The sequence below is a fragment of the Barbus barbus genome (genome assembly GCF_936440315.1).
Source record: "Barbus barbus genome assembly, chromosome: 5".
Lineage (NCBI taxonomy): Eukaryota > Metazoa > Chordata > Actinopteri > Cypriniformes > Cyprinidae > Barbus > Barbus barbus.
The window spans coordinates 36,967,058-36,992,077 of record NC_136733.1 but is presented as its reverse complement, the minus strand read 5'-3'; the positions used below and the strand labels follow the sequence as shown (position 1 = coordinate 36,992,077).

Below are 25,020 nucleotides of genomic sequence, written 5' to 3'. Positions count from 1 at the left end.
CCCCCGAGCTTCTCCCTTTGAAGTCTTTGGGAGATCCTTTCCGTTCTTCTCTCGTCTTGATGGGAGAGAGAGAATAGACAGGTATTCAAAGACACCCCTCCACTTTCTGCCCTCTCCGCTGCCCTCCATCTCTCCATCGCAATATTCATGCCTCCTGTTCATTCTTCTTCACCAAACACACACTTCACTTTGCTTCCTGTGAGTTCTCTTTCCCCTTCCCCTCTTCTTTCTTTCCTTTTCTTTTGCGCTCAGTCACATAGAGAGAAAAAGCATTATGAATATTTTAACTTGAAGAAATGTCACTGAAAGAGGGCAGAAACAGAAAAAGAGAGTGTAATGATTCTAGTGCTGTGTCTATTTCCTGGAGTAAAACCATGTGAATGAGGAAAAATGGCTTGAGGGATTTTTATAACCGATCAATGCGTTTCCTTCGCAAAATACTTTTCAAATCTAAGCAAATAAATCATTAATATTTGAACCTTTTACCGTGGCAAAAAGAGAAGTATAGCTGTGCACAGTCTGAATGAATTGTTAATGAGCCAGACAATTGTATCACTCAAATTATCTGCAAATTGAAGACATTAACACATTAATCAGAATCAAGATGTTGTCTTGTGTCTGTCTAGCTGGTAGAAGATGGAATATAGCACTATTATTTAAATGACTAACAATTTAACATGTGTTTATTATGCACATCTAGAATAAATGTTTTATGTTTCCTGTTTTAGAATGATATCTGTATTCGTTGAGAGTGGGTTTGTGTGTGTATAGAAACCTAGAGGAGCTTTGAAATTTTATGCATTGCTCTGACCCAATTTTTCCCTGCATAATTGCAGGAATATGTCATTTTTAGAGTGGTATTTATCACAGGTGTGCAGTGTAACTGTCAATGCCCATAGGCTTTTTATTGTGCTGCTCTCTTAAATTTGTGCTCAACACACAATCCGCTTTCTGCCTCAATATATCAGTGTCTATTTATGTTTACTGACAAATAGGAACTGCCCAGGCTTCATGGGTGTTGACTGCCCATATCTCAAAAAAAGGAAGACTTGCTTGTGTGAAAAGCACATTTGTGTAGTTCTGTAGTAATCTACATCGATGCCAGTTTTGTCGACAAATACAAATGAGACGAAAATGCCCAGTCAGAACTGACGTCCTGTGTGATAGATGTGTAGGCTACACCTGAATTGTAATGTTCTGATCTAACCACGGGAAAACTCTGCGCTGTTGTACGTTCTACCGGCTCGAACAACAGCACTTCAAACTGATTCAGAGCGGTTTGCAATAAATGAATAGCACACATTTATGCCAGGCAACTGCTTATGAACTACTGCTGATTAATTATAGCGATGTTTACTTTACAATGTTTATATGGTAATGTGTATTAGACAGTTGTAAGAATGCATATTTTATCTCCCTCATGAACTTGAATGAACAGCCTGCAAATAAGAATTCCGGTGTATTTCGGTCTTGTTTCAGGGATTCCAGTTACAGGAAGGAAAGACTAAGAACATTATTTGACATATTATTCAATAAATAGATTTTATTATCAGGATTATTATAGTTAACTAGAACCATAAAAAGTATGTGTTAGGCCCTGATGAGCACAGAATTAAGCTCTATTTTATGTATTTTCACACTTGTCAAAAAACACACAATTATGTCAAACTGTCAGTTTAGTCATGTATTCAAGTAACAGTTGTGTGATACTTAAATGCTTAATGCATTACAGTTTAACCAAACTCAGTAGATTTTAGTCGAATAAATCTACTGTATTTTTAGTAGGCTAAAACAATTAAAATGACTAAAATATGACTAAAACTATAAGGTATTTTAGTCTGTAACATATACTGACAGAACATGGAGGTAAGTGAATAACAGATGAGTATTTATTTAACAGGAGAGCTCTGGAGAAGTGACGAGAGACTCCGGGTGAGTAAGCCTACTCAGAGAAGTTCTGGAGGATGAATTCAGGGAATAACAAAACCTTCTTTGCCTCACAGGAACTCGTGGAGATGGAGACCAGGATGGCAGGATGACAGGGAGCAAACACCTCAGCGGGTGATTGGAGCTGGAGATGGAGGACACAACTGGAGAGAGAGATAGCAGGTAAGTACCACAGGTAAGTAACCTTAGATAGTTCAGGGTAATGATACTGAGGGTAGAGTCCACTTCGTATTTACGAGATCAGACAAAGGCCGTTTGTCAATATGCGTACTTGTCTGTACTTGTGTTCTTGTGGACTTGTGAAACGTCATCAGTCGCTGCCCAAGTACTGTTCCAATTCAAAGTTCACATCTAGCCAAGTCCAGTTCAAATCCCCGGATGTGTTCTTGATCCGCCCCTTTTACCGAGGATGCATCGAGAGGTGACTTGTGCGGACTTGATACGGGCCATAACCCAGAATTCAGTTCGTCCTCCCGTCCTCGAGAGTTCGTTCTTCTGAGTCGAACTTGGCAAGTCCAAACTCGAAATGACGGAAGTCCAGACTCTGCGAACTTGGTATTGAGAAACGGCCAAAGACTGCTGCTGAGGTGTGTGCTTTAGTACCAGACCTGATTAGTGTGATGATGAGGGGCAGGTGCTGGTGATCAGTATTCAGGAGAGGGAGTGCGCTGTGATTGTTGGGAAGCGAGCCTGGCCGATTCGTAACATAGTCAAAAGACTAAACCTAAATCAAAATGCTGTCAGAATTAGCACTGTGTGTAATGTCTGAGATGATGGGATATCAAGATGATGGGATGTACACTCAAAACTGTTTGCATAATTTGGAATATGATCAGCTGTTGCCAAACGTTTTAGATCAACACAATATTGGAAAATTTGAGGAAATGACATTATTAAAGTCCTTCAATTCAGAAAACTATTGCTCTGATAACAAGGATATAACTAGCTATAGTATATTATTTTTTCAGTATTCAGGAGAGGGAGTGCGCTGTGATTGGTTGGGAAGCGAGCCTGACCGATTCGTAACAGTATCCCCCTCTCCACGGCCCACTCCTGAGGGCCGACCCGGCGTCGTGGTGGTCTACCCCGCCCCCGGGGTGCTGGACAGTTAGCGTGTGCTGTATGGAACTCTTTGAGTAGTGCTGGATCAAGGATGTCATCTCTGGGAACCCATGAGCGTCCCTCAGGACCATAACCGTCCCAGTCGACCAAATACTCCAATTTACCACCACGGCGCCGGGATTCCAGGATCTCCTTTACCCTATAGACAGCACCTTCCTCCAAGATTAGCGGGAGAGGGGGTTCTTCTGTCAGGCCAGGCTCTAGGGAAACAGGAGGAGAGAAAGGTTTAAGCAGTGACACGTGGAATGTGGGGTAAATCTTATATTGCGGAGGTAACTGGAGTTTGTAGGTGACGGGATTTATTTGTTCCAGGATGGTGAAGGGGCCAACAAATCTGGTACTGAGTTTCCGGCAGGGCAGGCACAGTCTGATGTCTCAGGTAGACAGCCATACCTTTTGTCCCAGCTGATATATGGGTGTAGCTGATCTTCGGACGTCTGCCGTCATCCTCTGCCTGCGCACTGCCTGCTGCAGCTGATGGTGGGCTGCGTCCCAGACTCTCTCGTTCTCTCAGAACCAGTAATCGACCGTGGGGACATCTGATGGTTCCCCCAACCAAGGGAATAGAGGCGGCTGGAAACCGAGCACGCACTGGAAGGGAGCGAGTCCAGTGGAGGCCTGTCGTAGAGAATTCTGGGCGTACTTGGCCCAGCCTAGGAACTGGTTCCAAGAGTCCTGGTGGCCGTGGCAGAAGGTTCTCAGGAAGCGCACTACCTCCTGGATTTTGCACTCGGCTTGCCCATTTGACTGCGGGTGATAGCCCGAGGAGAGGCTTACGGTCACACCTAGGAGCGAAAAGGCCTCCCAAACCCTTGAAATAAACTGTGGACCTCTGTCTGACACAATGTCTTCTGGGATGCCATAATATTGGAAGACTCTGTTAAAAAGAAGTTCTGCTGTCTGGAGTGTTGTGGGAAGGCCTGTGAGGGGAACAAGACGGCAAAACTTTGAGAAGCGGTCAATAATGACAAGGATGCAAGTGTTACCATCAGAGGCCGGTAGATCTGTGATGAAGTCTACTTCTAGGTGTGACCATGGGCGGTTGGGTGTGGGTAATGGAAGGAGTTTACCAGCTGGAAGATGACGGGGACTCTTGGAGATGGTGCAGTCAGGGCAGCCCTGCACAAACCTTCTCACATCCCTGGCCATGTTGGGCCACCAGAAGCGGTCTCGTAGCAACGGGAGAGTGTTGTTGACCCCTGGGTGGCCAGTGCCCAGTGATGGAGTAAATGAGGGGCGTGCGTTGAGTCCTGGGTACATACTGGTGATCAGGTGGGCAGCCCGGTGGAGTAGCAGGTGGATCTGCGGAGGCGACTGGTGGAGAAGTCCATTGTATAGGGCTGGTGATGAGTTCTGCTGGGATGATCCCCTCTGTCTCCTCCTGTACTTCCTCAGGTGCGTAGACCTGAAGTGGTGAAAGTTGGCCAGTTCACCTCAAACTCCATCACTCTGAATGTAGGAGCCCCACAGGGCTGTGTCCTGAGTCCCCTGCTCTACTCTCTCTACACGTATGACTGCGTGTCCTCTCACAGCTCCACATCTATTATCAAATTCGCTGATGATACTGTGGTTCTGGGCCTCATTTCCAACTATGATGAGACCGCATACTTGGATGAGGTAGAGAGACTCTCATCATGGTGCCAGGACAACTGTTTCTCTCTGAATGTGAGGAAAACTAAAGAGCTGATCATGGACTTTAGGAAGAGACAGCAGCAGCCCTATACTACTCTTATGATCAGTGGGACCCCTGTGGAGAGGGTGAGTAGCTTCAAGTACCTCGGTGTAAACGTCGCCGAGAACCTGACTTGGACTGCACACATCCAAACACAGGCCAAGAAAGCCAGGTAAAGACTGTACCATCTGCGACAGCTGATGAAATTCAGGGCCTCACCAGCAATCCTGAAAACTTTCTATTCAGGGACCATAGAAAGTGTATTGACTCAGTGCATCTCAGTGTGGTATGGAAACAGCTCCAATCAGGACTGCAAAGCACTACAGAGAGTTGTGCGCTTAGCTGAGCGCATCTCAGGGTCTGCTCTCCCCTCTCTGCAGGACATCTACCTCAAACGCTGCAAAAGTAGAGCTGTCAAAATCATCAAGGACTCAAATCACCCTGGTAACCGTCTATTCACTCTGCTACCATCTGGTAAGCGCTTCCGTAGACTGATGGCAAAAACTGAGAGACTTAGGAGGAGCTTCTTCCCCAAGGCCATCAGGCTCCTTAACTCTAACTCTGTGTCATAACATCTCACGACTCCATGTAAATATCACTATTTCAATAAGTTATTCATATTTTTTTTTTACCTCGTATTGCTGCTATGTGAATACCCTGTGCAACTTTTTGCACATTCCTTCTTCCTTCTTATATTACTATTTAAGTCAACAAACATACCGACCTGCACATTTATATTTATATTTTTTTTATCTTTTATTTTATTTATTTATTTTTGCTACTTTTCTTTTTCTTAATATTTATGTACATTCAATGTTTTTGTATTCTATATAATTGCACTGTCCTTGAAGCGGACGTGACTTACATTTCACTGCTGGTTATACTCTGTATAATTGTGTATGTGACAAATCAAATCTTGAATCTTGACTCTTGAGATACGGGACAGAGCATCGGTTTTTACATTTCGTGGCCCTGGGCGATAGGAAATTTTGAAATGGAACCAGGTGAAGAACAAAGCCCATCTTGCCTGACGTGGATTGAGCCGCTTTGCATCATGGAGATATTGTAAGTTCTTATGGTCAGTAAGGACCAGAAAGGGATGTGCAGCTCCCTCCAACCAGTGCCTCCATTCCTCTAGAGCTAGTTTGATAGCTAGAAGTTCTCGGTTGCCGATGACTTAATTTCTTTCTGCCGGGCTGAGTTTCTGGGAGAAGGTGGCGCATGGATGGAGTTTGAGAGGAGTCCCCTGCTGCTGTGAAAGCACCGCTCCTACTCCCGTGGTCAAAGCATCGACCTCTACGATGAAAGGGAGCTCTGGATTGGGATGAACAAGGAGCGGTGTGCTGGTGAATGCCTTCTTGAGGATGTGGAAAGCTTCTGTGGCTGCGGGGTTCCAGGACAGAGGCTTGGCCTTTCCTCTAAGGAGATCGGTGAGTGGACTGGTGATGGTACTGTAATTCAGAATGAAACGGCGGTGGAAATCAGAGAATCCGAGGAACCGTTGTAACTCTTTGATGGTGGTGGGAATGGGCCAGGATGAGATGGCCTCCACCTTCCCTTGGTCCATGCGAATGCCATCACTGTCAATGATGTATCCGAGGAATTGAACAGTGAGTTGGTGGAATATACATTTCTCTGCTTTGAGATACAGGTGAAAATTCCGTAACCGTTTAAGGACCTCCACAACGTGGTGGCGATGTTCGGCCACGCTGTGGGAGTAAATGAGGATGTCGTCTATATACACAATAAACTGGTGGAGAAACTCCCGGGGGACCATACTGGATGATCGAGGGAGCATTGACTAGTCCATACAGCATAGCCCTGTACTCATAGTGGCCAGTTGGGGTCATGAAAGCTGTCTTCCACTCGTCTCCTTGACGAATGCGAATGAGGTTATACCTGCTGCGGAGGTCCAACTTAGTGAAGATGATAGTGATATCATTGAGTTTCCTGTAGTCTATGCACGGCCTCAAGCCTCTGTCCTTTTTAGCCACAAAAAAGAAGCTGGAAGCAGCAGGGGACGTTGAAGGAATGATATAGCCTTGCTTCAATGCCTCCTCGATGTACTCCTCCATGGCCTTCTGTTCGGGGAGTGATAATGGATAGATCTTCCCGCGGGGCACTGACTCACCCGGAATGAGGTTGATGGCACAGTCCCATGGCCAATGTGGTGGTAGCTGTGCAGCTCTCTTGGGACAGAAAACAGTCGCTAAAGGGGGTGTAACAGAATGGAATGTCAACAGACTGCTTCTCAACGGGGCTCTCGATAGAGGTGGAATTAATGGCCATCTCTGCCGCTCAGCCGAGGATAGACGATTGGAGTCTGTTTGCATTGGTTCTGGAGGGCTACTGATCTCTGACCAGCGATTGGGAGGAGTGGCAATGGCTGCGGGAAAGTCTGGTGTGCATGATTGTATGCGGTTTGAGCATCGAATGGCTAGTTGAATAAATCGCTCTAGTCCTAGGGAATCGTCATAGGCCGCTAGGTGCAGTCGAAGTTTCGGATCCAGTCCTTGACAATAGGCCGTAATGAGAGATTACTCATTCCAACCGCTAGCAGCCGCTAGAGTCCTGAACTTGAGCGAATACTGGTTAATGGACATAGAACCTTGTCTTAACTGATATCGTTGCTCACTAATAGACAAATCTCCTGTTACTCTGGCAAAAACTTCCCGAAAATGGGCAAGGAAATTAGTGAGTGATTGGGTAGCAGGACCAGCCTGGTTCCAAATTGTTTCAGCCCATTGAAGTGCAGGGCCTGTCAGAGAGGAAATAATAAAAAGCTATTTTAGATTGTTCAGTGGCGAACATTTGAGGCTGTAGTTCAATGGTCAGAGAGCATTGTAACAGGAAGCCATTGCACTCCTCCGCCGCGCCAGAGAAGGGCGCTGGTCGGGCCATGGGACTGGCGAACATGGTGTGTGAAGGAGAGCTGGTGGTGTTGACGGAAGGAGGTGGAACAGGAGCGGAGGTTCTGGCGGTTGTACCTTTCGAGACGGAGACCAGGATGACAGGATAACAGGGAGCGCACACCTCAGCGGGTGATTGTAGATGGAGGACACAACTGGAGAGAGAGATAGCAGGTAAGTACCACAGGTAAGTAACCTTAGATAGTTCAGGGTAATGATACTGAGGGTAGAGTCCACTTCGTATTTACGAGATCAGACAAAGACTGCTGCTGAGGTGTGTGCTTTAGTACCAGACTTGATTAGTGTGATGATGAGGGGCAGGTGCTGGTGATCAGTATTCAGGAGAGGGAGTGCGCTGTGATTGGTTGGGAAGCAAGCCTGACCGATTCGTAACATAGTCAAAAGACTAAACCTAAATCAAAATGCTGTCAGAATTAGCACTGTGTGTAATGTCTGAGATGATGGGATATCAAGATGATGGGATGTACACTCAAAACTGTTTGCATTATTTGGAATATGATCAGCTGTTGCCAAACGTTTTAGATCAACACAATATTGGAAAATTTGAGGAAATGACATTATTAAAGTCCTTCAATTCAGGAAACTATTGCTCTGATAACAAGGATATAACTAGCTACAGTATATTATTTTTTCATTAAATACTGTAAAATTTGCATTTTAATTTCAAACACTGGAAATTTTATTCTATATATTCAGACTTTCATTCCATATATTCAAACATTCATTCAATATATTCAAGTTGCATTCCATATATTCAAATTTCATTCCATATATTCAAACTTTAATTCCATATATTAGTTTCATTCCATATATTCAAACTTTCATTCCAGGTATTCAAGTTTCATTCCATACATTTAGACTTTCATTCAGTATATTCAAGCTTCATTCCAGAAATTTAAACTTTCGTTCCATATATTCAAGCCTCATTCCATATATTCAGACTTTCTTTCAGTATATATATATATTATGACTTTCATCATAAGTTCTGCTTTGGTTTGTAATTATCAAAGAAGAAACATTCACCTGAAAAAGCCATCTAACAGCACACCTTGACTCACATTCACTCTCTCTTGTTAATTGAGCAATCAGTATGATAATTCATGACAAAATGCAGCTTAGTGAAATGTCTTCACAATCATGTTTAATTGAAAATTCTGGCACACCTGAGTTTTATGCACACAGACTTGCCTGTTTGGACCCTTCTTTGGTAGAAAAGCAAGAAGGGTGTAAAACACTCCCAGTGTTTAATTATTCCAAACGAGCCTCAAGGAAAATCTCAAAGGTTTTAATTAAGCCTAAATAAAAGTTATGCAAATTACCTGTGAAAGTAACAGGTTTCTTTCCCCCTTTTCAAAAATAAATTATTTTATTTTTTATTTAACAATCTTTTTTGAATAAAGCAAAAAGAGACTCATGTATGCACTCATGGAAAGTTGCTGTTTCCCTCCTCAAATTTAATTCATTCTGCTTTACTTTATCAATTTTCTTGTGCAGATACTCATATACAGTATTTGTAGTTGCACTGCGCCCTACACGTCAAATGAATTTTGATAATTCAACTCAGTGTTTATATCTGAGGACGGTGCTGCAAGAATTTTTCTATCCGGTGTTTATGGGTCTGGTGCTGAAAATGTGAACAAAAACAACAAAATATGAAAAGTGTGAATCTCCCCTAAGACCTGGTTGTTTTCCATGCAGCTTTAATGCATAGCAGTCATGTATGAATTTTTTAAGTATGCATTTGCTCTGCATAATAATAGATGTTTGAGCATTTCAGTGTTTTATTGCATTATTTTATATGCAAGCCACAGAAAGTGAAAATGAACCACACATTCATACTAGAGATAGGAAAAATAATGTGTTTATGCGATTCATATTTGCTGTTTAACACATTACAAATAATTAACATAATTAATGCAGACTCCGTTTTTCTGCTCACGGAGGCTATGATTATGGATTTTTTTTTTCACCATTTCCTATGGTGTTTTATGCTCATGCTATTTGCCTGTTACATTCTGAGTTTGGCTACTTGGTTGATAAAAAATTAATCTCCAAGATTAAGACACAGATGTAAGTGTGGATAGATTAATCAATACTTATATTGCTAACAAGTGTAGAGAGGACAGTGGATCAATATAATTGTGTTTCGGAGATATAGCTTCATGTCCATTTTTGCACAAACTTCGTCAAATTCGTTCACACGCTTTACGGTTTGGTATTTCAAAAAGCTTTTGACAACTTTTTACCAGAATGCTATAAAGATGATCTGGATTTTGATGAATGTTGGACAAACCGTCTAGGACAAGTTCCAAAAAGTGGATTTTTAAGAAAATTGTAAAAAAATCTTGACCTGTAGAAATTTAAATTTTGATATGCATTTGACTCTGCATGAGTGAAGGAATCAGAGGAAAAACTAATTTTGCTTTTAAATATTACGGTTCAAATATTATTAATATAAATGTGCAAATTTGGCCTATTGATGGCGCTAGAGAGTTGTATTTTAAGTGACTATTTTAACTGGTTTATGCAATGATAATTGTAAGTCCATAAACATTATTATTTGAATATATTAATTAAATTGTTGTAAAGGATCAACAAGAACAATATCTGATAATTTGCAGTTTACTTACTAAATGTTAAAATTATTAAAATGTATTCTTAAACTGTTGGAATTAGTAATTTTATGCTCAATCTTAAAAAAAAAAAAAAAAAAAAAATCTATTTGTATTGGCAGTATAGACCTGATAATACTTACAGTTTTTTACAATCATTTTTGCACTAATAACAGAACCTTCATGTCATTTTTCAAAACTCTAGACACATAATTCACAACCGATGATCAAAATGCACATTTTTCAAAACACTCAACACTCTTTACGAATGCTTGGATAAAATACACATGAGCCAAAGATCTTTTGTTCATTGAACTAAAATCACAGGTTCAAATTGACACAACTTAACATCAAAGTGTTACTATTTCAAAATACAACTTGCACATTACATCTGAATTGAGTGTTTATTCATTTTATTGCAATGATCTAACTATCAGTTGATACAACAGCTCAAAGTGCTATGTAACTGTTGCATTACTCTTATGGAAAATTATGAACAACATTACGCAAGTGAAGCAACTGAGGACTGAGTATGTTCAGGTATGATCAGTTTCAAGATGCATATTGTTGGGAGAAAAGAAATCCCCAAAATTCTATATCATTGTTATCAGTATTTGTTTTTCCTACAGTCTTTTTAGAGGTTGATAGAGCTGAAAGCTGATGAAAACCATTCATATTTTTGGATGAGGCAGGCCATGATATGAATGAAAGGTTGAGAGCCCAGCGGTTGAGAGGGGCCCAGAACGATGTTCGCTGGGGGCCTTACCACCCCACTCTGAATGTGATTTTGAGGGGACCCATAGCAAAATCAGTGCAATGGGCCCAGAATTCCTAGCAACAGCACTGAGAGCAATCATGGTTTCAGGCCCATCCGCAGTTTATCACCTTGTATTTACCCCATATTCCCCTTTCCTTACTGTAACCCGACTGAGGAGTTTTTCTCCACATGGAGGTGGAAGGTTCACAATAGACCTACAAGCCAAAGATGATATGTGCAATGATATCAAAGGAGACTGATGTCAGGCCTGTATTTGCCATACCAGAAGATTTTTTCCAAGATGTTTAACTAATGAAAAGATCCATTATGATGTGGATGAGAACCTGTAGCCAAACCCACAAGACAGGGTTGATAAAAAAAAAGAAGTGCAGTGAGGGACACTCCAGTTTACATTTTACTGTAGGCCTAAAGTAGTTTTTTATTATCTTTTTTTTTTCTTGTTTAAAGTTTTTTGAAAAACCTGTTGTGTTGATTATTTCATCAATAATTTTCAAATTTTGTTTAATGATTCCAGTGTCTGTACTTTTCTCGATGATGTATGAATGCGCAGAACCATAATGAAAGCTGCATCATGTGTTTTGAACAACTATATTTAATGATTGTACTAACAATTAAACAGTGAAATTATGGTATCTTGTGTGTGGGTGATCTAAAGTAATGTTCCTATGATATTTCATAATAAATTAGGATTTTGAACCAATGCTTCTGCAAATGCAAGGCTTCTTTAAAGATATTAACGCAATATGCAAATATTGAACATTGGATAGCCTGTGTTACAAATAATGACAAATAATATCAAATTTTGAGTTTTGTGTTCAGAGTTTTGAAAAATGACATTAAGGTTCTATTATTAGTGCAAAAATTATTGTAAAAAACTGAAATAGTACTTAAAAAGTGCAATTAAACAAATATCTAAAAAAAATTGTATTGACTACATTTATGTGGGTTAAAATATTAGAAAATTCACAGCCCTAATTTATACTTTGCACTCATAAACCAATTATACTTCCTATGACTAAAAATAACCTTGAAATGTATTGTCTTTCTCTGGTTTTCTCATTAGGATTGAAACAAATCCATGCCCTCTCTATTCAAGGAAACTACGAACTGCGCATAGATCTTGAAGATTTTGAGAACAGCACAGCTTTTGCACAGTATGGTGTGTTTGGAGTTGGACTGTTCTCTGTTGACCCTGAGGATGACGGTTACCCCCTCACCATCGCTGATTACACTGGAACTGCAGGTACATGCACATATTTACAGACCATGGTTCAATATCTTCGATATTGTGTAATTAGTATGCCTTATTCAAATCACTTTGAAAGACCCCGTATGCAAATCAGTTAGCATGATTAAATCTTTAACAATAATAAGTGCTTATTCATTCAGATAAATGGTCCATTTCAGTGATTGGTGGCATAGACTGACTAATCAAGGCACTTAATTCACTCTTTAGTCACTTCTTAGCCGCAAACAAAATACAAAAGCTCTATCACACGTTCTCTGCTACCCTAGTGAAAAATAAATATACTTAATTGTATTTAAAATATATTTATTTCATGGTAAGTATACTAAAAATACTAACTGAAAATACATTCTAAATGTGTTTATTTCATGCTTTCATTAAGCACAAACTTCTTAAAACTTCTTTTTACAAATGCATTTGGTAAAATATTATATATATATATATATATATATATATATATATATATATATATATATATATATATATATATATATATATACAGTGCCCTCCAAAAGTATTGGAACAGTAAAGACAAAATTGCTCTGTTGGCTGTGGAGTCAAGACATTTACAAATATGATTAAAAGATGAATATGAGACAAACCTACAGAATGTCACATTTTATTATTAGGTGAGTCAACACATAGAAACAAGTGGGTCTGGTGCTGACAATGTGAACAAAAACAACAAAATATGAAAAGTGTGAATCTCCCCTAAGACCTGGTTGTTTTCCATGCAGCTTTAATGCATAGTATTTTAATAATGTGATTTTAACATTGGCCTAAATATAGGCTACATTTAGTAAAGGGGGCTTGATAAGTCAGTCTCTCCTCACCTTGTACTTTCATGAGCTCTGAAATTCACCAACAATCGGTTTTGCTGTACATTTGCTAAACATCTGAACTCGGTAGAGTGCACACTATTGGGAATCAGTGTTGCAGATTTGGCACATTTTTCAGAAGAAACCTTTGGAGTCTAAACTCATTGCAAGTAAAGACACAAGTCTCACCATGTATTTCAAATCTGAGAATGATGAAATTATTTTAAGATGATGCTGTGTAATTTTTTTTTTTTTTTTTTTTTTAAGATGAGACTTTCTTTTTGGGCAAACCAAAGAAAATGTGAGGTATGAATTGAAACATCCAGTAAGTTTCTGCTAACAGGTGCTGTAAGGGCAGAGGTTCCAAAACAAACAAAACTTCAGAATCAGAATGAGCTTTATTGGCCAGGTATATTTACACATACAAGGAATTTGTTATAGTGACAGAAGCTCCACAGTGCAACAGAAAGACAGCAACAGAACAGGACAGATAATAAAAAAAAATAATATACAAATAGGCAATGTACAAAACAGTAAAAACACAATATATAATATAGACAACTAGGTCTGATATGTGCAAATTTGAAATTAACAAATAACCATTATTTAAGACACCTGATGTTAACGAGCAGAATCACCAAAGACGAAAATCACAATTTCTGTGTCACCATTATAGTGGTCAGCATTTACTTTATTTGGGCTCTTGACCCTTATATTTTTTAAGTTCAGTTTTGTTTGGCTTCCGTAACTGAGTTACAACAGAGAGACAAACAAAAAGGGTAATGTGATGTTGGTAATGTTTTTACATAACGATCATTTGATCTATGTATATCGCCAAACTCATTTAGAACCTATAACAGTCAGATTTACCTTGTTGATTATAATAATCCTGTTATTCTACAGTATTCAATAATTAAAAGGGTTCCTTGAAAACTGTTCTGGTAATTAAAAGAAAAAATAATAATCATATATTAGACACATACAGATATCAAGAATCAGTGTATGAATCTCAACAACGGTGACAAACAGCATAAACAGATCAACTCTAAACATTAGAAAACAAGCTACTAAAAGTCACATAAAAATAAATCATTATAATAATAGTAAGAATAAAGGAAATTACTAAGAAAATTCAGCTAATAATTTATTCACACCGCAATGCATGGGAGCCATGGATGAAATTGATTGGTGGCACCCAGAATGCACTGCAACATGCTTTTTTGATTGTCACCGTTGTTGAGATTCACAGGTTGATTCTTGATGTTTGTGTGTCTAAATAATAAACTCTTTTCAAAGATTTTTGATCAAACAACTTTAAGAAATCCCTTGGCTTGTATTGAAAATGCTAGTAATCCTATGCTAATGAATCACAAGACTGCTATAATCAACAATGATCTAAATCAGAGATTTAGGGAAAACAACACACACACACTGTATATAGATATATATATTATATACTTTTTCTCTTTTCTTGTTTGTCTGTCTGTTATAATTCTGTTATAACAGCAAAGCAAAATCTAACTAAATCTAACTGTGTGTGTCTAAAATAAGAATTTTTTTTCTTTTAATTACCAGAACAACTTTCAAGGAACCCTTTTAATTATTGAATACTGTAGAATAACAGGATTTTTATAACCAACAAGGTAAATCTGACTGTTTTAGGTTCTAAATGAGTTTGGCGATATAGATCAAATGATTATGTAAAAACATTACCAACATCACATTACCCTTTTTTTCTTTTTGTTTGTCTCTCTGTTGTAACTCAGTTACGGAAGACAAACAACACTTAACTTCAAAAATATAAGGGTCAAGAGCCCAACTAAAGTAAACGCTGACCACTATAATGATGACACAGAAATTGTGATTTTCGTCTTTGGTGATTCTGCTCGTTAACATCAGGTGTCTTAAATAATGGTCAATCACCACTCAATGAATCTCTTAGTTACCTCATTAACTTTAACTCTGCTTCAGTGTTAATTTAACAATCTTATTTTAACACTTTCACACTCTTGAGTGTGGTCTCACATGTACTCCCAGGAGAGTTAATTTCACCCTGGATTTTTTGCTATGTACCTAAAGTTAATAAAATGTAAATAAAAATAATGTGATCCTACAGCTCCAACATTGGTCCTAGAGGGCCGGTGTCCTGCAGAGTTTAACTCCAACCCTAATCAAACACACTTGAACCAGCTAATCAAGCTCTTACTAGACACACTAGAAACTTCCAGATAGGTGTGTTAAACCAGTTGGAGCTAAAGTCTGCAGGGCATTGGCCCTCCAGGATCTAGTTTGAAGACCCCTGTCCTACAGAGTTGTTACTTTGCACATGCTTTTCGATCATTACAAATAATAATGCAAAATTATTTTCTTAGAATAGAAGATATGCTGTCTCTCGCATCACATACATTATCAGTAATTGAGTATGTGGTCTTGAAGAGGATCCTTTTTTTCTCTAATTTGGACTCGGTCTTAACTTGGACTCAAAATTTTTCGACTTGGACTTGACTTGGACTTGAGCCTCTTTGGACTCGGTCTTGACTTGATCTCGACTAGTCCTGGTCTTGGACTTGTCTTGGACTCGACAAAGCTGGACTTGACTCCAGCTCTACTAAAGTACATATGAATAAATAGTACTTAAGCATACTATTTTTTCACTAGGGAAATCACAACACAAAAACAAACACTAAGGCTGGGTATCAATACACATTCCCTAATTCAATTTGATTCTGATTCACAAGCTTTCAATTTGACTCAGATTTGATTCAATAATAAAAAAGTGCTCATTAATAAGTACCAGCTGATTTGAATGATTTCTATAGTCAGTATGATTCTGACTATACTTATCAAAATTGATCTTTTTTTGATCACTAAAATGAACCAGCTCATTTGTTCATAAATCGGACTACACTGGTCATGTGGAATGTTTTTGCATGCAGTCTGCAAGGGACCATACAATCGTAAGACGTTTATTATCATTATTGTGTGGTACACTATCTGTTTATTGCATCACATTAAAACATACTGCAAACTCATTCACATCTCAATAATTTTTTTTAATGCTGCCATTAAAGAAAAGTTCTTAGAATCTTAACAATCATTATCGGGATTATTTAGAAATCTGATATTATCACCCAGTCCTGGCAAACTCACACACACACACACAAAAAATGTCTCCCAGTCAATTACTACCATTGACTTAAGACAAATGTCAAGAACAGACACAAACTGTATTGGAAAGCTCCTCAGAGTCCTGTAAGAAACAAGTGAGCAGCGAGATAAACAGAAATAGAAAGAGCATTCTGAGTTTGAACTCAAGGGCAGGTGCAGAGGAAAACTCACAAATTCACCATGAAGAGAGTGTGAAGGAGAGAGGTGAGAGATCTCCTGTCTGTACAGCAGGTATATCCGGGCTTGAATTGGATCGTGTCTATAGCGCTGGTGTCAGGTGAGCAGGTGGTCTCTGCTGGGCAGCGTCTGCATGCCCTTGAGCTGCTGGGTTTCCTGTTTGCTGCCTGACAGGTCTCCCCTAATCACAGCTCTGAGAATATTATTGTGATCATTTGCATTGAATTTTGACAGGCAGTTGTGCTCTGTGCCGGCCTGGTGGGGCCTAATACATCTCAAAATACAGACAGCATCAAGGTGACTCCTTATTCACACCAGCATGTGAGCACAAATAAGCCCACGTATAAGTTTGTGCACATACGGTATGTTTTAAGCAGGTTACACATTTATACCGAGCATTTTTAGAGAGTCACATGTGATTTTACCACATCACCTGAAAGCTTTCTGAGACGATAGTGTCCCCTTGACAAATGAAAAGTGATTCCCAAGAGCATGTGACCGAATCTGAGAGTTTGCAAGGACATGTCTGGGTATAATGCAGAAATGTCAATGGCAGCAATACAAGTATTTTCTATGGGCTCTGTGCGACCCTAGTGTGACTAATGGCTTATTCCCATAGCTGCGGACAAAATCTGTCAAGCTTGAATGACACGCGTTTCCGCTGGGAAATTGAGCGCCGGTCTGGGATCCGTTTCTCTGCGTATTGTCTTTGACATTATTGAGTAAAACTGACTGCGGATCAGAAGATTGGAGATCTTCAAGGTCATGGGCTGTTAGAGAAGAGGAATGGAGGTTTAGAGCTTTCGTTCTGGAAGCGTTATCCTTTTCTGAGAAGCGTCCCTTGTATTTTAAGCTGGATGAAAGGTTAAACTCAAACTGGTTCTGAACAAATCCCATAGCGATTTGGAAATACCACCTGACATTTACCTCTATTGTACTCATCCTGGTACACTTTCTTTTTGTTCCTGTCCCTCTCCATCTTCATGGAACATTTTGTTCCAGCTCTTGTTTGGATTATATTCTCTGTTCATGTTGTGCTGACAGGAACAGTTTATAGGGCAACAGACACATCACCACCTGCCCTCCTGCCAAAAAAATCCAGTGAAGTGGACAGCAGGCAGAATGGCTTTCCAAATCCCCATTTCTGCCACAGAAATGGGGAAGGTTTGTTTCTGTTGACCCACAACACCCAATGTCTGTTGTCATCAGATAAGACTGATGCTACAAGAGACTTCTTGAGGGAAGAAGATTTGTCATTGACCCACAAGTTGACCCTTGCCCCACATAATTCTGAAATAATTTTGGATCTCAAAATATTTGCCTGACAGCATGGCTTTAATAAAAAGAAGCTGCAAGATACAAATCTTCTTTACTTCTCAAAATAACAGAAAGCTGCAGCACATCCAAGCCATTATCATTCAGAGATACACTCTTAAAAATAAAGGTGTTTCACGATGCCATAGAAGAATCTTTTTGTCTAAATGGTTCCATAAAGAACCTTTAATTCAGTTTCACAAATGGCTCTTTGTGGCGAAAGAAGGTTCTTCAGATTATAAAAAGGTAAGAAAGAGATGGTTCTTTAACACTAGAACCACTGGGGGTCGCTGTATACCTAAAACTGTCAGCGGGTAAATTTTACCCGCGCACATTACAACAGTTTTTATATGGCTAAAGAATATATTATTTCACTGTATTATGCCACTGTCTTCACAAATAAGTGTCTTGAGTCATGAAATGGTTGTCTACACTCTAAAAATACTGGGTTAAAAAATAACCCAGCCGCTTGGTAATTATGGGACAGAACATGCACTGGGTTGTTTTGACCCAAGTGCTGGGTTTAACCATTTGACCCAGAATGCTGGGTTGTTTATTTGACCCAACCAGTGGGTCAGGTTAACTGTGTTGCTGGGTTAAACATAACCTAAACATTGGGTTATTTGTTGTCTCATTGCCTAGCTACCTTTATATTTACCAATATTACCGATAATAATAAATAACAATCACAAAGGAATGTAAAATTATTATTTTTCTGTAATACAATTACACAACACAAAAAAATGCAACTGTAAATATCAATTTAATGAGTTTTCACATTTCTTTTTAAAACAATTTTTGAATGGGTGCTACTGTTACACATTACGTCCAACTCCTACAGACACAAATAAAACAACGATTTTTGTAGATCAGTTTCTTTAAAACACAAAACTTTGTAAACTAGGTACTGTTGAATCATATTCTTTGTCAACATTGCAGCATCATAACACTATGAAATGTATTATTGCCACATGAGAATCAGTCCAAACATTGTGTCATTGAAACTAAGCCAAACAAAGAGACCTACAACAGACAATACATGACAAAAAAATTAAAACGTTACAAAGTGGCTAGAAAAAAAATGTTGCCCTCAAATACTTCGGAATGAGAATGATCTTTATTGGCCAGGTATGTTTACACATACGAGGAATTTGTTATAGTGACAGAAGATCCACAGTGCAACAGAAAGACAGCAACAGGACAGGACACATAATAAAATAATAATATACAAATAGGCAATGTACAAAATAGCAAAAACACAACATATAATATAGACAACTATGTGTGTACAGGTCTGATATGTGCAAATTTTGAAATGAAAAAATAAGTATGTGTGGTGAAAAAATAATGTATTTTAGAGTTGTGTGTTCCACGTTTAGTGTCAAGTGTTCATGAGATGGATTGCCTGAGGGAAGAAACTGTTTCTGTGTCTGGTAGTTCTGGTTCTCAGAGCTCTGTAGCGTCGACCAGACGGTAACAGTTCAAAGAGGGAGTGTGCTGGATGTGAGGGGTCCAGAGTGATTTTGCCAGCCCTTTTGCTCACCCTGGATAAGTACAGTTCTTGGAGAGTGGGGAGGGTTGTACCAATGATTCGCTCAGCAGTCCGGACTACCCTCCGTAGTCTTCTAAGGTCAGATTTGGTAGCTGAGCTGAACCAGACAGTTATTGAAGTGCAGACGATGAATTCAATGATGACGGAGTAGAACTGTTTCAGCAAGTCCTGTGGCAGGTTGAACTTCCTCAGCTGGCAAAGGAAGTACAACCTCTGCTGGGCCTTTTTCACAATGGACTCAATGTGATTGTCCAACTTCAGGTCCTGAGAAATTGTGGTGCCCAGGAATCTGAATGACTCCACTGCAGGCACAGTGCTGTTCATGATGGTGAGTGGGGGAAGAGCAGGGGGGTTTCTCCTGATGTCCACGATCAACTCCACAGTTTTGAGCGTGTTAAGCTCCAGGTTGTTAAGACTTCCCCAGACAACCAGCTCCTTAACCTCCTGTCTGTAAGCAGACTCGTCACCGTCCTGGATGAGGCCGATCAGTGTGGTGTCATCTGCAAACTTAAGGAGCTTGACAGAGGGGTTTTTAGATGTGCAGTTGTTCGTGTAGTGGGAGAAGAGCAGTGGGGAGAGAACGCAGCCCTGAGGAACTCCAGTGCTGATGGTGCGGGTGCTGGATGAGAATTTTCCCAGCCTCACTAGCCTCAGGAAGCTGGTGATCCACTGACAGACGGAGGTGGGGACGGAGAGCTGTGTCAGTTTATTCTGAAGGGTGTCCGGGATGATGGTGTTAAAAGCGGAGCTGAAGTCTACGAACAGGATCCTCACATAAGTCCCTGGTCTGTCCAGATGCTGCAGGATGAAGTGCAGTCCCGTGTTGACTGCATCATCCACAGACCTGCTTGCTCTGTAGGCAAACTGCAGGGGGTCCAGTAAGAGTCCAGTGGAGGCCTTCAGATAAGCCCAAACCAGTTTTTAAAATGATTTCTTGGCCACAGACGTTAGAGCCACAGACGTTAGAGCCACAGGTCTGTAGTCATTAATCCAGTAATTTTGTGTTTCTTTGGGACGGGTGGAGCATTTGAAGCATGAGGGGACTTCACACAGCTCCAGTGATCTGTTGAAGATCTGTGTGAAGATGGGGGCCAGCTGGTCAGCACAGATGCTTTCCTTATTTTGTTCTTTCTGAAGACCTGGCGCACGTCATATTCACTGATTTGAATTGCAGGTGTGGGGGAGATGGGGGTTGCTGGAGGTTTGAATGGTTGTGTGGAGAGGTGTTCAGGGCGGGTGTGGCGTGTTTTTTCAAACCTGCAGTAGAACTCATTCAGGTCGTCTGCCAGTTGTTGATTCTCCAAAGTGCTGGGGGATGGTGTCTTGTAACTGGTGATATATTTCATACCTTTCCACACTGAAGCAGAATCGCTGGAAGATAATTTGTTCCTTAGCTAGCCAGAATAATTCCTCTTTGCCACTCTGATCTCTTTTTCCAGTGTGTATTTGGCCTGTTTATATAAGACTTTATCCCCCTTTATGTAAGCATCTTCTTTGGCCTGACGGAGCTGTCTGAGTTTTGCAGTGAACCATGGTTTGTCGTTGTTGTAAGTTAGACTTGGTTGTATGTTCTTGGTAGGAATGCACATATCCTCACAGAAACTGATATAAGATGTTACAGTCTCTGTGAGCTCGTCCAGATCAGTGGCAGCAGCTTCAAGAACAGTCCAATCAGGGAGAGAGAAACAAGCTTGTAAATCCCGCTCTGTTTCATTACTTCACACATGAAGACTCATGTCCATCAATATGATATACTGCATGCTGGATAAATCCCCAGGAAGGAATATGTTAGCTATGTAGCTAACATCAAGCACAAAAAAAGGACTTGAAAAAGATAAACAGCCTCAAGCAACAAGTCCGTTTCAACGGCATGACCCGAAACAATGGCGAAGGTGTGGGATGTTGTTGTATCATCAGCAAGGCGCAAAATGTGCAGGAATGCATCACCATGCTGGTCCCCACCTGTTAATTACACAACACTTAGTCTTGCAACATAAATTTTTACAAGTTGTAACATTTAAGTTTACTTAAATAACATTTAAGTGTATTTAATGGAAATCAGCCAAACCATTGGTTTTCCTGTGAACTGGGTCTGGTAAAGGTTGCTCAAACAAAATATTAATTTTGCTACTGATTTAGGTTTCTTTCTGTTTACTGGAACTTCTTGGTTGTCTACCTAAATTTCATCCAACCAAAATGGCATAAATTATTGGTTATTTAAAACCCCCAATATATACAGTATATATATATATATACAGTACTGTGCAAAAGTTTTAGGCCACTGGTATTTTAGCCAGCTAAAAAAATGGTTTTATGTCAGTTATTTCGATCTTTTGCTGTAATGTGTCTGTAGGAAATATCACTTTACATTTCTGAACATTCATTTTACCATTAATTGTAATAATAATAATTTGTTTGCACAAAGAGACTGAAAACAGCCAGTGCTCCACAGAGAGATCTGATCTGATCATCATCCAGTCTGTCTGGAAGAAACAGAACAAACTGAGACAGACTAAATCCAGAAGAACTGTGGCAACATCTCCAAAACGCTTCAAGAATCCTACCTGAATAGATGCTGAGCCGACCAGGATGCATTACTTATCTCATTACCATCAGACTCTTCATCACTCGTAGTATTTAGTGCTTTTTATACCTATTCAGCATCCATAAATTGCCTACTTTTACTAATTTTGTCTTTATTTATTTATTAAACTGAAAACTAGCAATGTACAATGTTAACACATAAGCGTCAAGAAAATTACCTGGTGATCTGGTTTTATCGAAACTAAAAAAAAATTAACAACAGGGGATTGTAAATCACACAATTTTAGTAAATGTCAATGACTGAGAGACTTGAATGTTTCATTGAAAATCTGTTATGTACATTTGAAAAACAGCCACGGGTAAAATTTTGACGGAACTGTTCTTTGTGGAAGCAAAAATGGTTCTTCTATGGCATCGCTGTGAAGAACCTTTTAAGCACCTTTATTTTTAAGAGTGTATGTGCATGATTATCTACTGATGTACCATTGTAGTTCAGTCAAACCCTTTAACTAAAATAGAAATTAATGCATGCATGGGTGATGTTTCAACCATTTGATGGCATGTTTTTACCCTGTGATTACAGAATAGGCAGTAATTATAGGTTGAATATTTTGGAAATTGATTGGAAAGACAATAATGCATAATGCCACTGTATGCCTTCAATGCATGCACTGAATGTCATCAGCCAATAAAAGTACTCGTTATGCTGCATGTTCCAGACAGTTGTTTCACAACTATTTAAGACCACTTTTAGGAGAATCTCTTATTAAGTGCAAACAACAACTTAACAAATTTCAGATAATTATGGAGTAGCACCGGTACACGTTTGTGCTTGAGTTCTTTAAAGAGGATCATCAAAAAGTCAATGGTGAGACAGATGAAATCATTCAATGTATTGCCCCCTCAGAAAGAACTTGTGCCCCCTCAGTTTTCTTAACGAACTTATTAATTTAGACCGTTAATGGATAATTAATTGGAGGAGCATGGGAGCACCGTCTGCAGAGCACATAAAGTTTTGTTTGATTTGAGCAGATCGATCAGCATCTAACTTGAAACAGTATAGCTTATCAAAGTAGGCTGCAGCAAAAGCGATTCACGAGCAGACGCGGGTTACGGTCATCGCAGTTTCTCCAGCGTGGCTGGCTGTACGAGTTCTGATGATGACAGCTAATTCACAATTTACCAGACTCACTCACTATATTTCATCCCGTGCTTTAATAGGGTTACAAACTCTTTCCATGATATATTAAAGCTATAGCGTATTGGTTATTTTGTTTATCAAAATGAAACCGATAAAAAGGGGGCATCCCTTTCCATCCTCTCCATTCCTTGCTGAACGTGTTCAAAAGTGAAAGTGAAATCTGAAAAAATAGTGCGCATACGAAAGTCATTGCACGCTTTCGCGAGCGTCAGCAACTACACGCGATCACAGATTGCATTGCAACCCCCTAGAAATTAAAATGCCCCCCCTCCTGACTGAGGTGCTGATGGAAGTGTGAGAGAAAGAGACAGGAACAAAGCAAAACATTCTGTATGCATAAATCACACCCAAACGAGATAAAATGCTGAAAATGCTTTTATCTGAGAGAGATGTGACGAGTTTGCTTGTGTATGCTAACTCGTCTCATGTATTTCTGGGCTTCTAGAGTTGTTTGTGTGAAATGGTTTTCTGTGATGATTTTCACAGCATTATTTCTAAAATCACACAGATCAGCTCTGTTGCAACTTAAACACAAATTAACATTTAAAAGTTTGAGGTCGGTAAGATTTTTTAAATGTTTCGTATGTGCACCAAGGCTGAATTTATTGTATCAAACATACAGTAAAAACAGCAATACTGTGAAATATTATTACAATTTAAAATAACAGTTTTTGTTTTAATATATTTTAAAATACAATGTATTCATGTGAAGGCAAAGCTGAATTTTTCAGCAGCCATTACTCCAGTCTTCAGTGTCACATGATCCGCCAGAAATCATTTTAATATGTTGATTTTCTTATTATTATCAATATTGAAAACAGTGCTGTTTAATGTTTTGTGGAAATCATCTTTTTTCAAGATTCTTTTATGAACAGAGAGTTCAAAAGAACAGCATTTTTATGTAAATCTTTTGTTCAATTTTAAATGTCTTTCCTGTTACTTTTGTATCTTTTATTAAAGTGTTCTTGCTGAAAAACAGTATTAATTTTAATTAATATTCTGCTGTTTTTCATTTATTTTTGTTTGCATTTGTACACAGGAGATTCATTGCTTAAGCACAATGGAATGAAGTTCACCACAAAAGACAGAGACAACGATCATTCGGAGAACAACTGTGCTTCGTTCTACCATGGTGCCTGGTGGTACCGCAACTGCCACACCTCCAACCTGAATGGCCAGTACCTGCGCGGACAGCACACCTCTTACGCTGACGGGATCGAATGGTCGTCCTGGACCGGGTGGCAGTACTCGCTAAAATTCACAGAAATGAAAATTCGGCCAACGCGCGAAGAGCGAGAAAGCAAGTAACCACACAAAAAGTAAAATTTAAATTTAAGGAAATTAAAAAAAAAAAAAGAAGTTAAAAAGACTTGAATATGGGACTTATAGGAAAATAACAAGGACAGTGGTTGTTGCTAATCTGAAAAAGAGCTTTCTGTTGTCCTGTTAATTAATTTGGCAGAAAAGTCACACTGTTGTGTGGCTGTGCTCTAAGTCCTGCCCTCCATATGACAATGTCTTTATCATCAGGCCTTGAAGTTCCTTTACACCCCAGCTGTCAGATCTCTGCTCACCCCTGCACTGACTCAATACTGTGAGTTACACTTCGGTTCTGACAAAAAAATTACACTGAAACAAGGATCCTATTATCTTGCCACCGGTTAGGGAATGAATTAATGGAGAACTATGTACGACAATGAAATGTTGGAATGGTTCCTTCTGTCAGCAAAGCCCGTTTCCATTCTCCCTCTTCATGTTTAACATGCAACTAATACGCCAAACATGCATGCCGAGGCCAAATCTCCACTAAGTCTTCATGTTTGAAGAAGGAGACTAGTACAAAAGAAGAAAGTGTGAAAGATGGGAGGGATATAAGAGAAAGAGGCAGTCAGGGAGGAGAGCAGTGCAAAGGTTTCTGTGGGAGTTTGTCTCTCATCTG

At 39.5% G+C, this 25,020-nt stretch overlaps 1 protein-coding gene across 1 annotated transcript in view; it reads left to right on the top strand.

The window, feature by feature from the left end:
- LOC306869706 (fibrinogen C domain-containing protein 1-like) overlaps window positions 1-24,419 on the top strand; it is a 79,356-nt gene extending 54,937 nt beyond the window's left edge. The window contains exons 7-8 of the mRNA XM_079416583.1: window positions 12,125-12,304; window positions 24,121-24,419. Of these exons, the coding sequence (XP_079272709.1) occupies window positions 12,125-12,304; window positions 24,121-24,389 (449 nt within the window). The 3' untranslated portion in view covers window positions 24,390-24,419. The remainder of the gene's footprint in view (window positions 1-12,124; window positions 12,305-24,120) is intronic.
- Window positions 24,420-25,020: the final 601 nt, after the last annotated feature.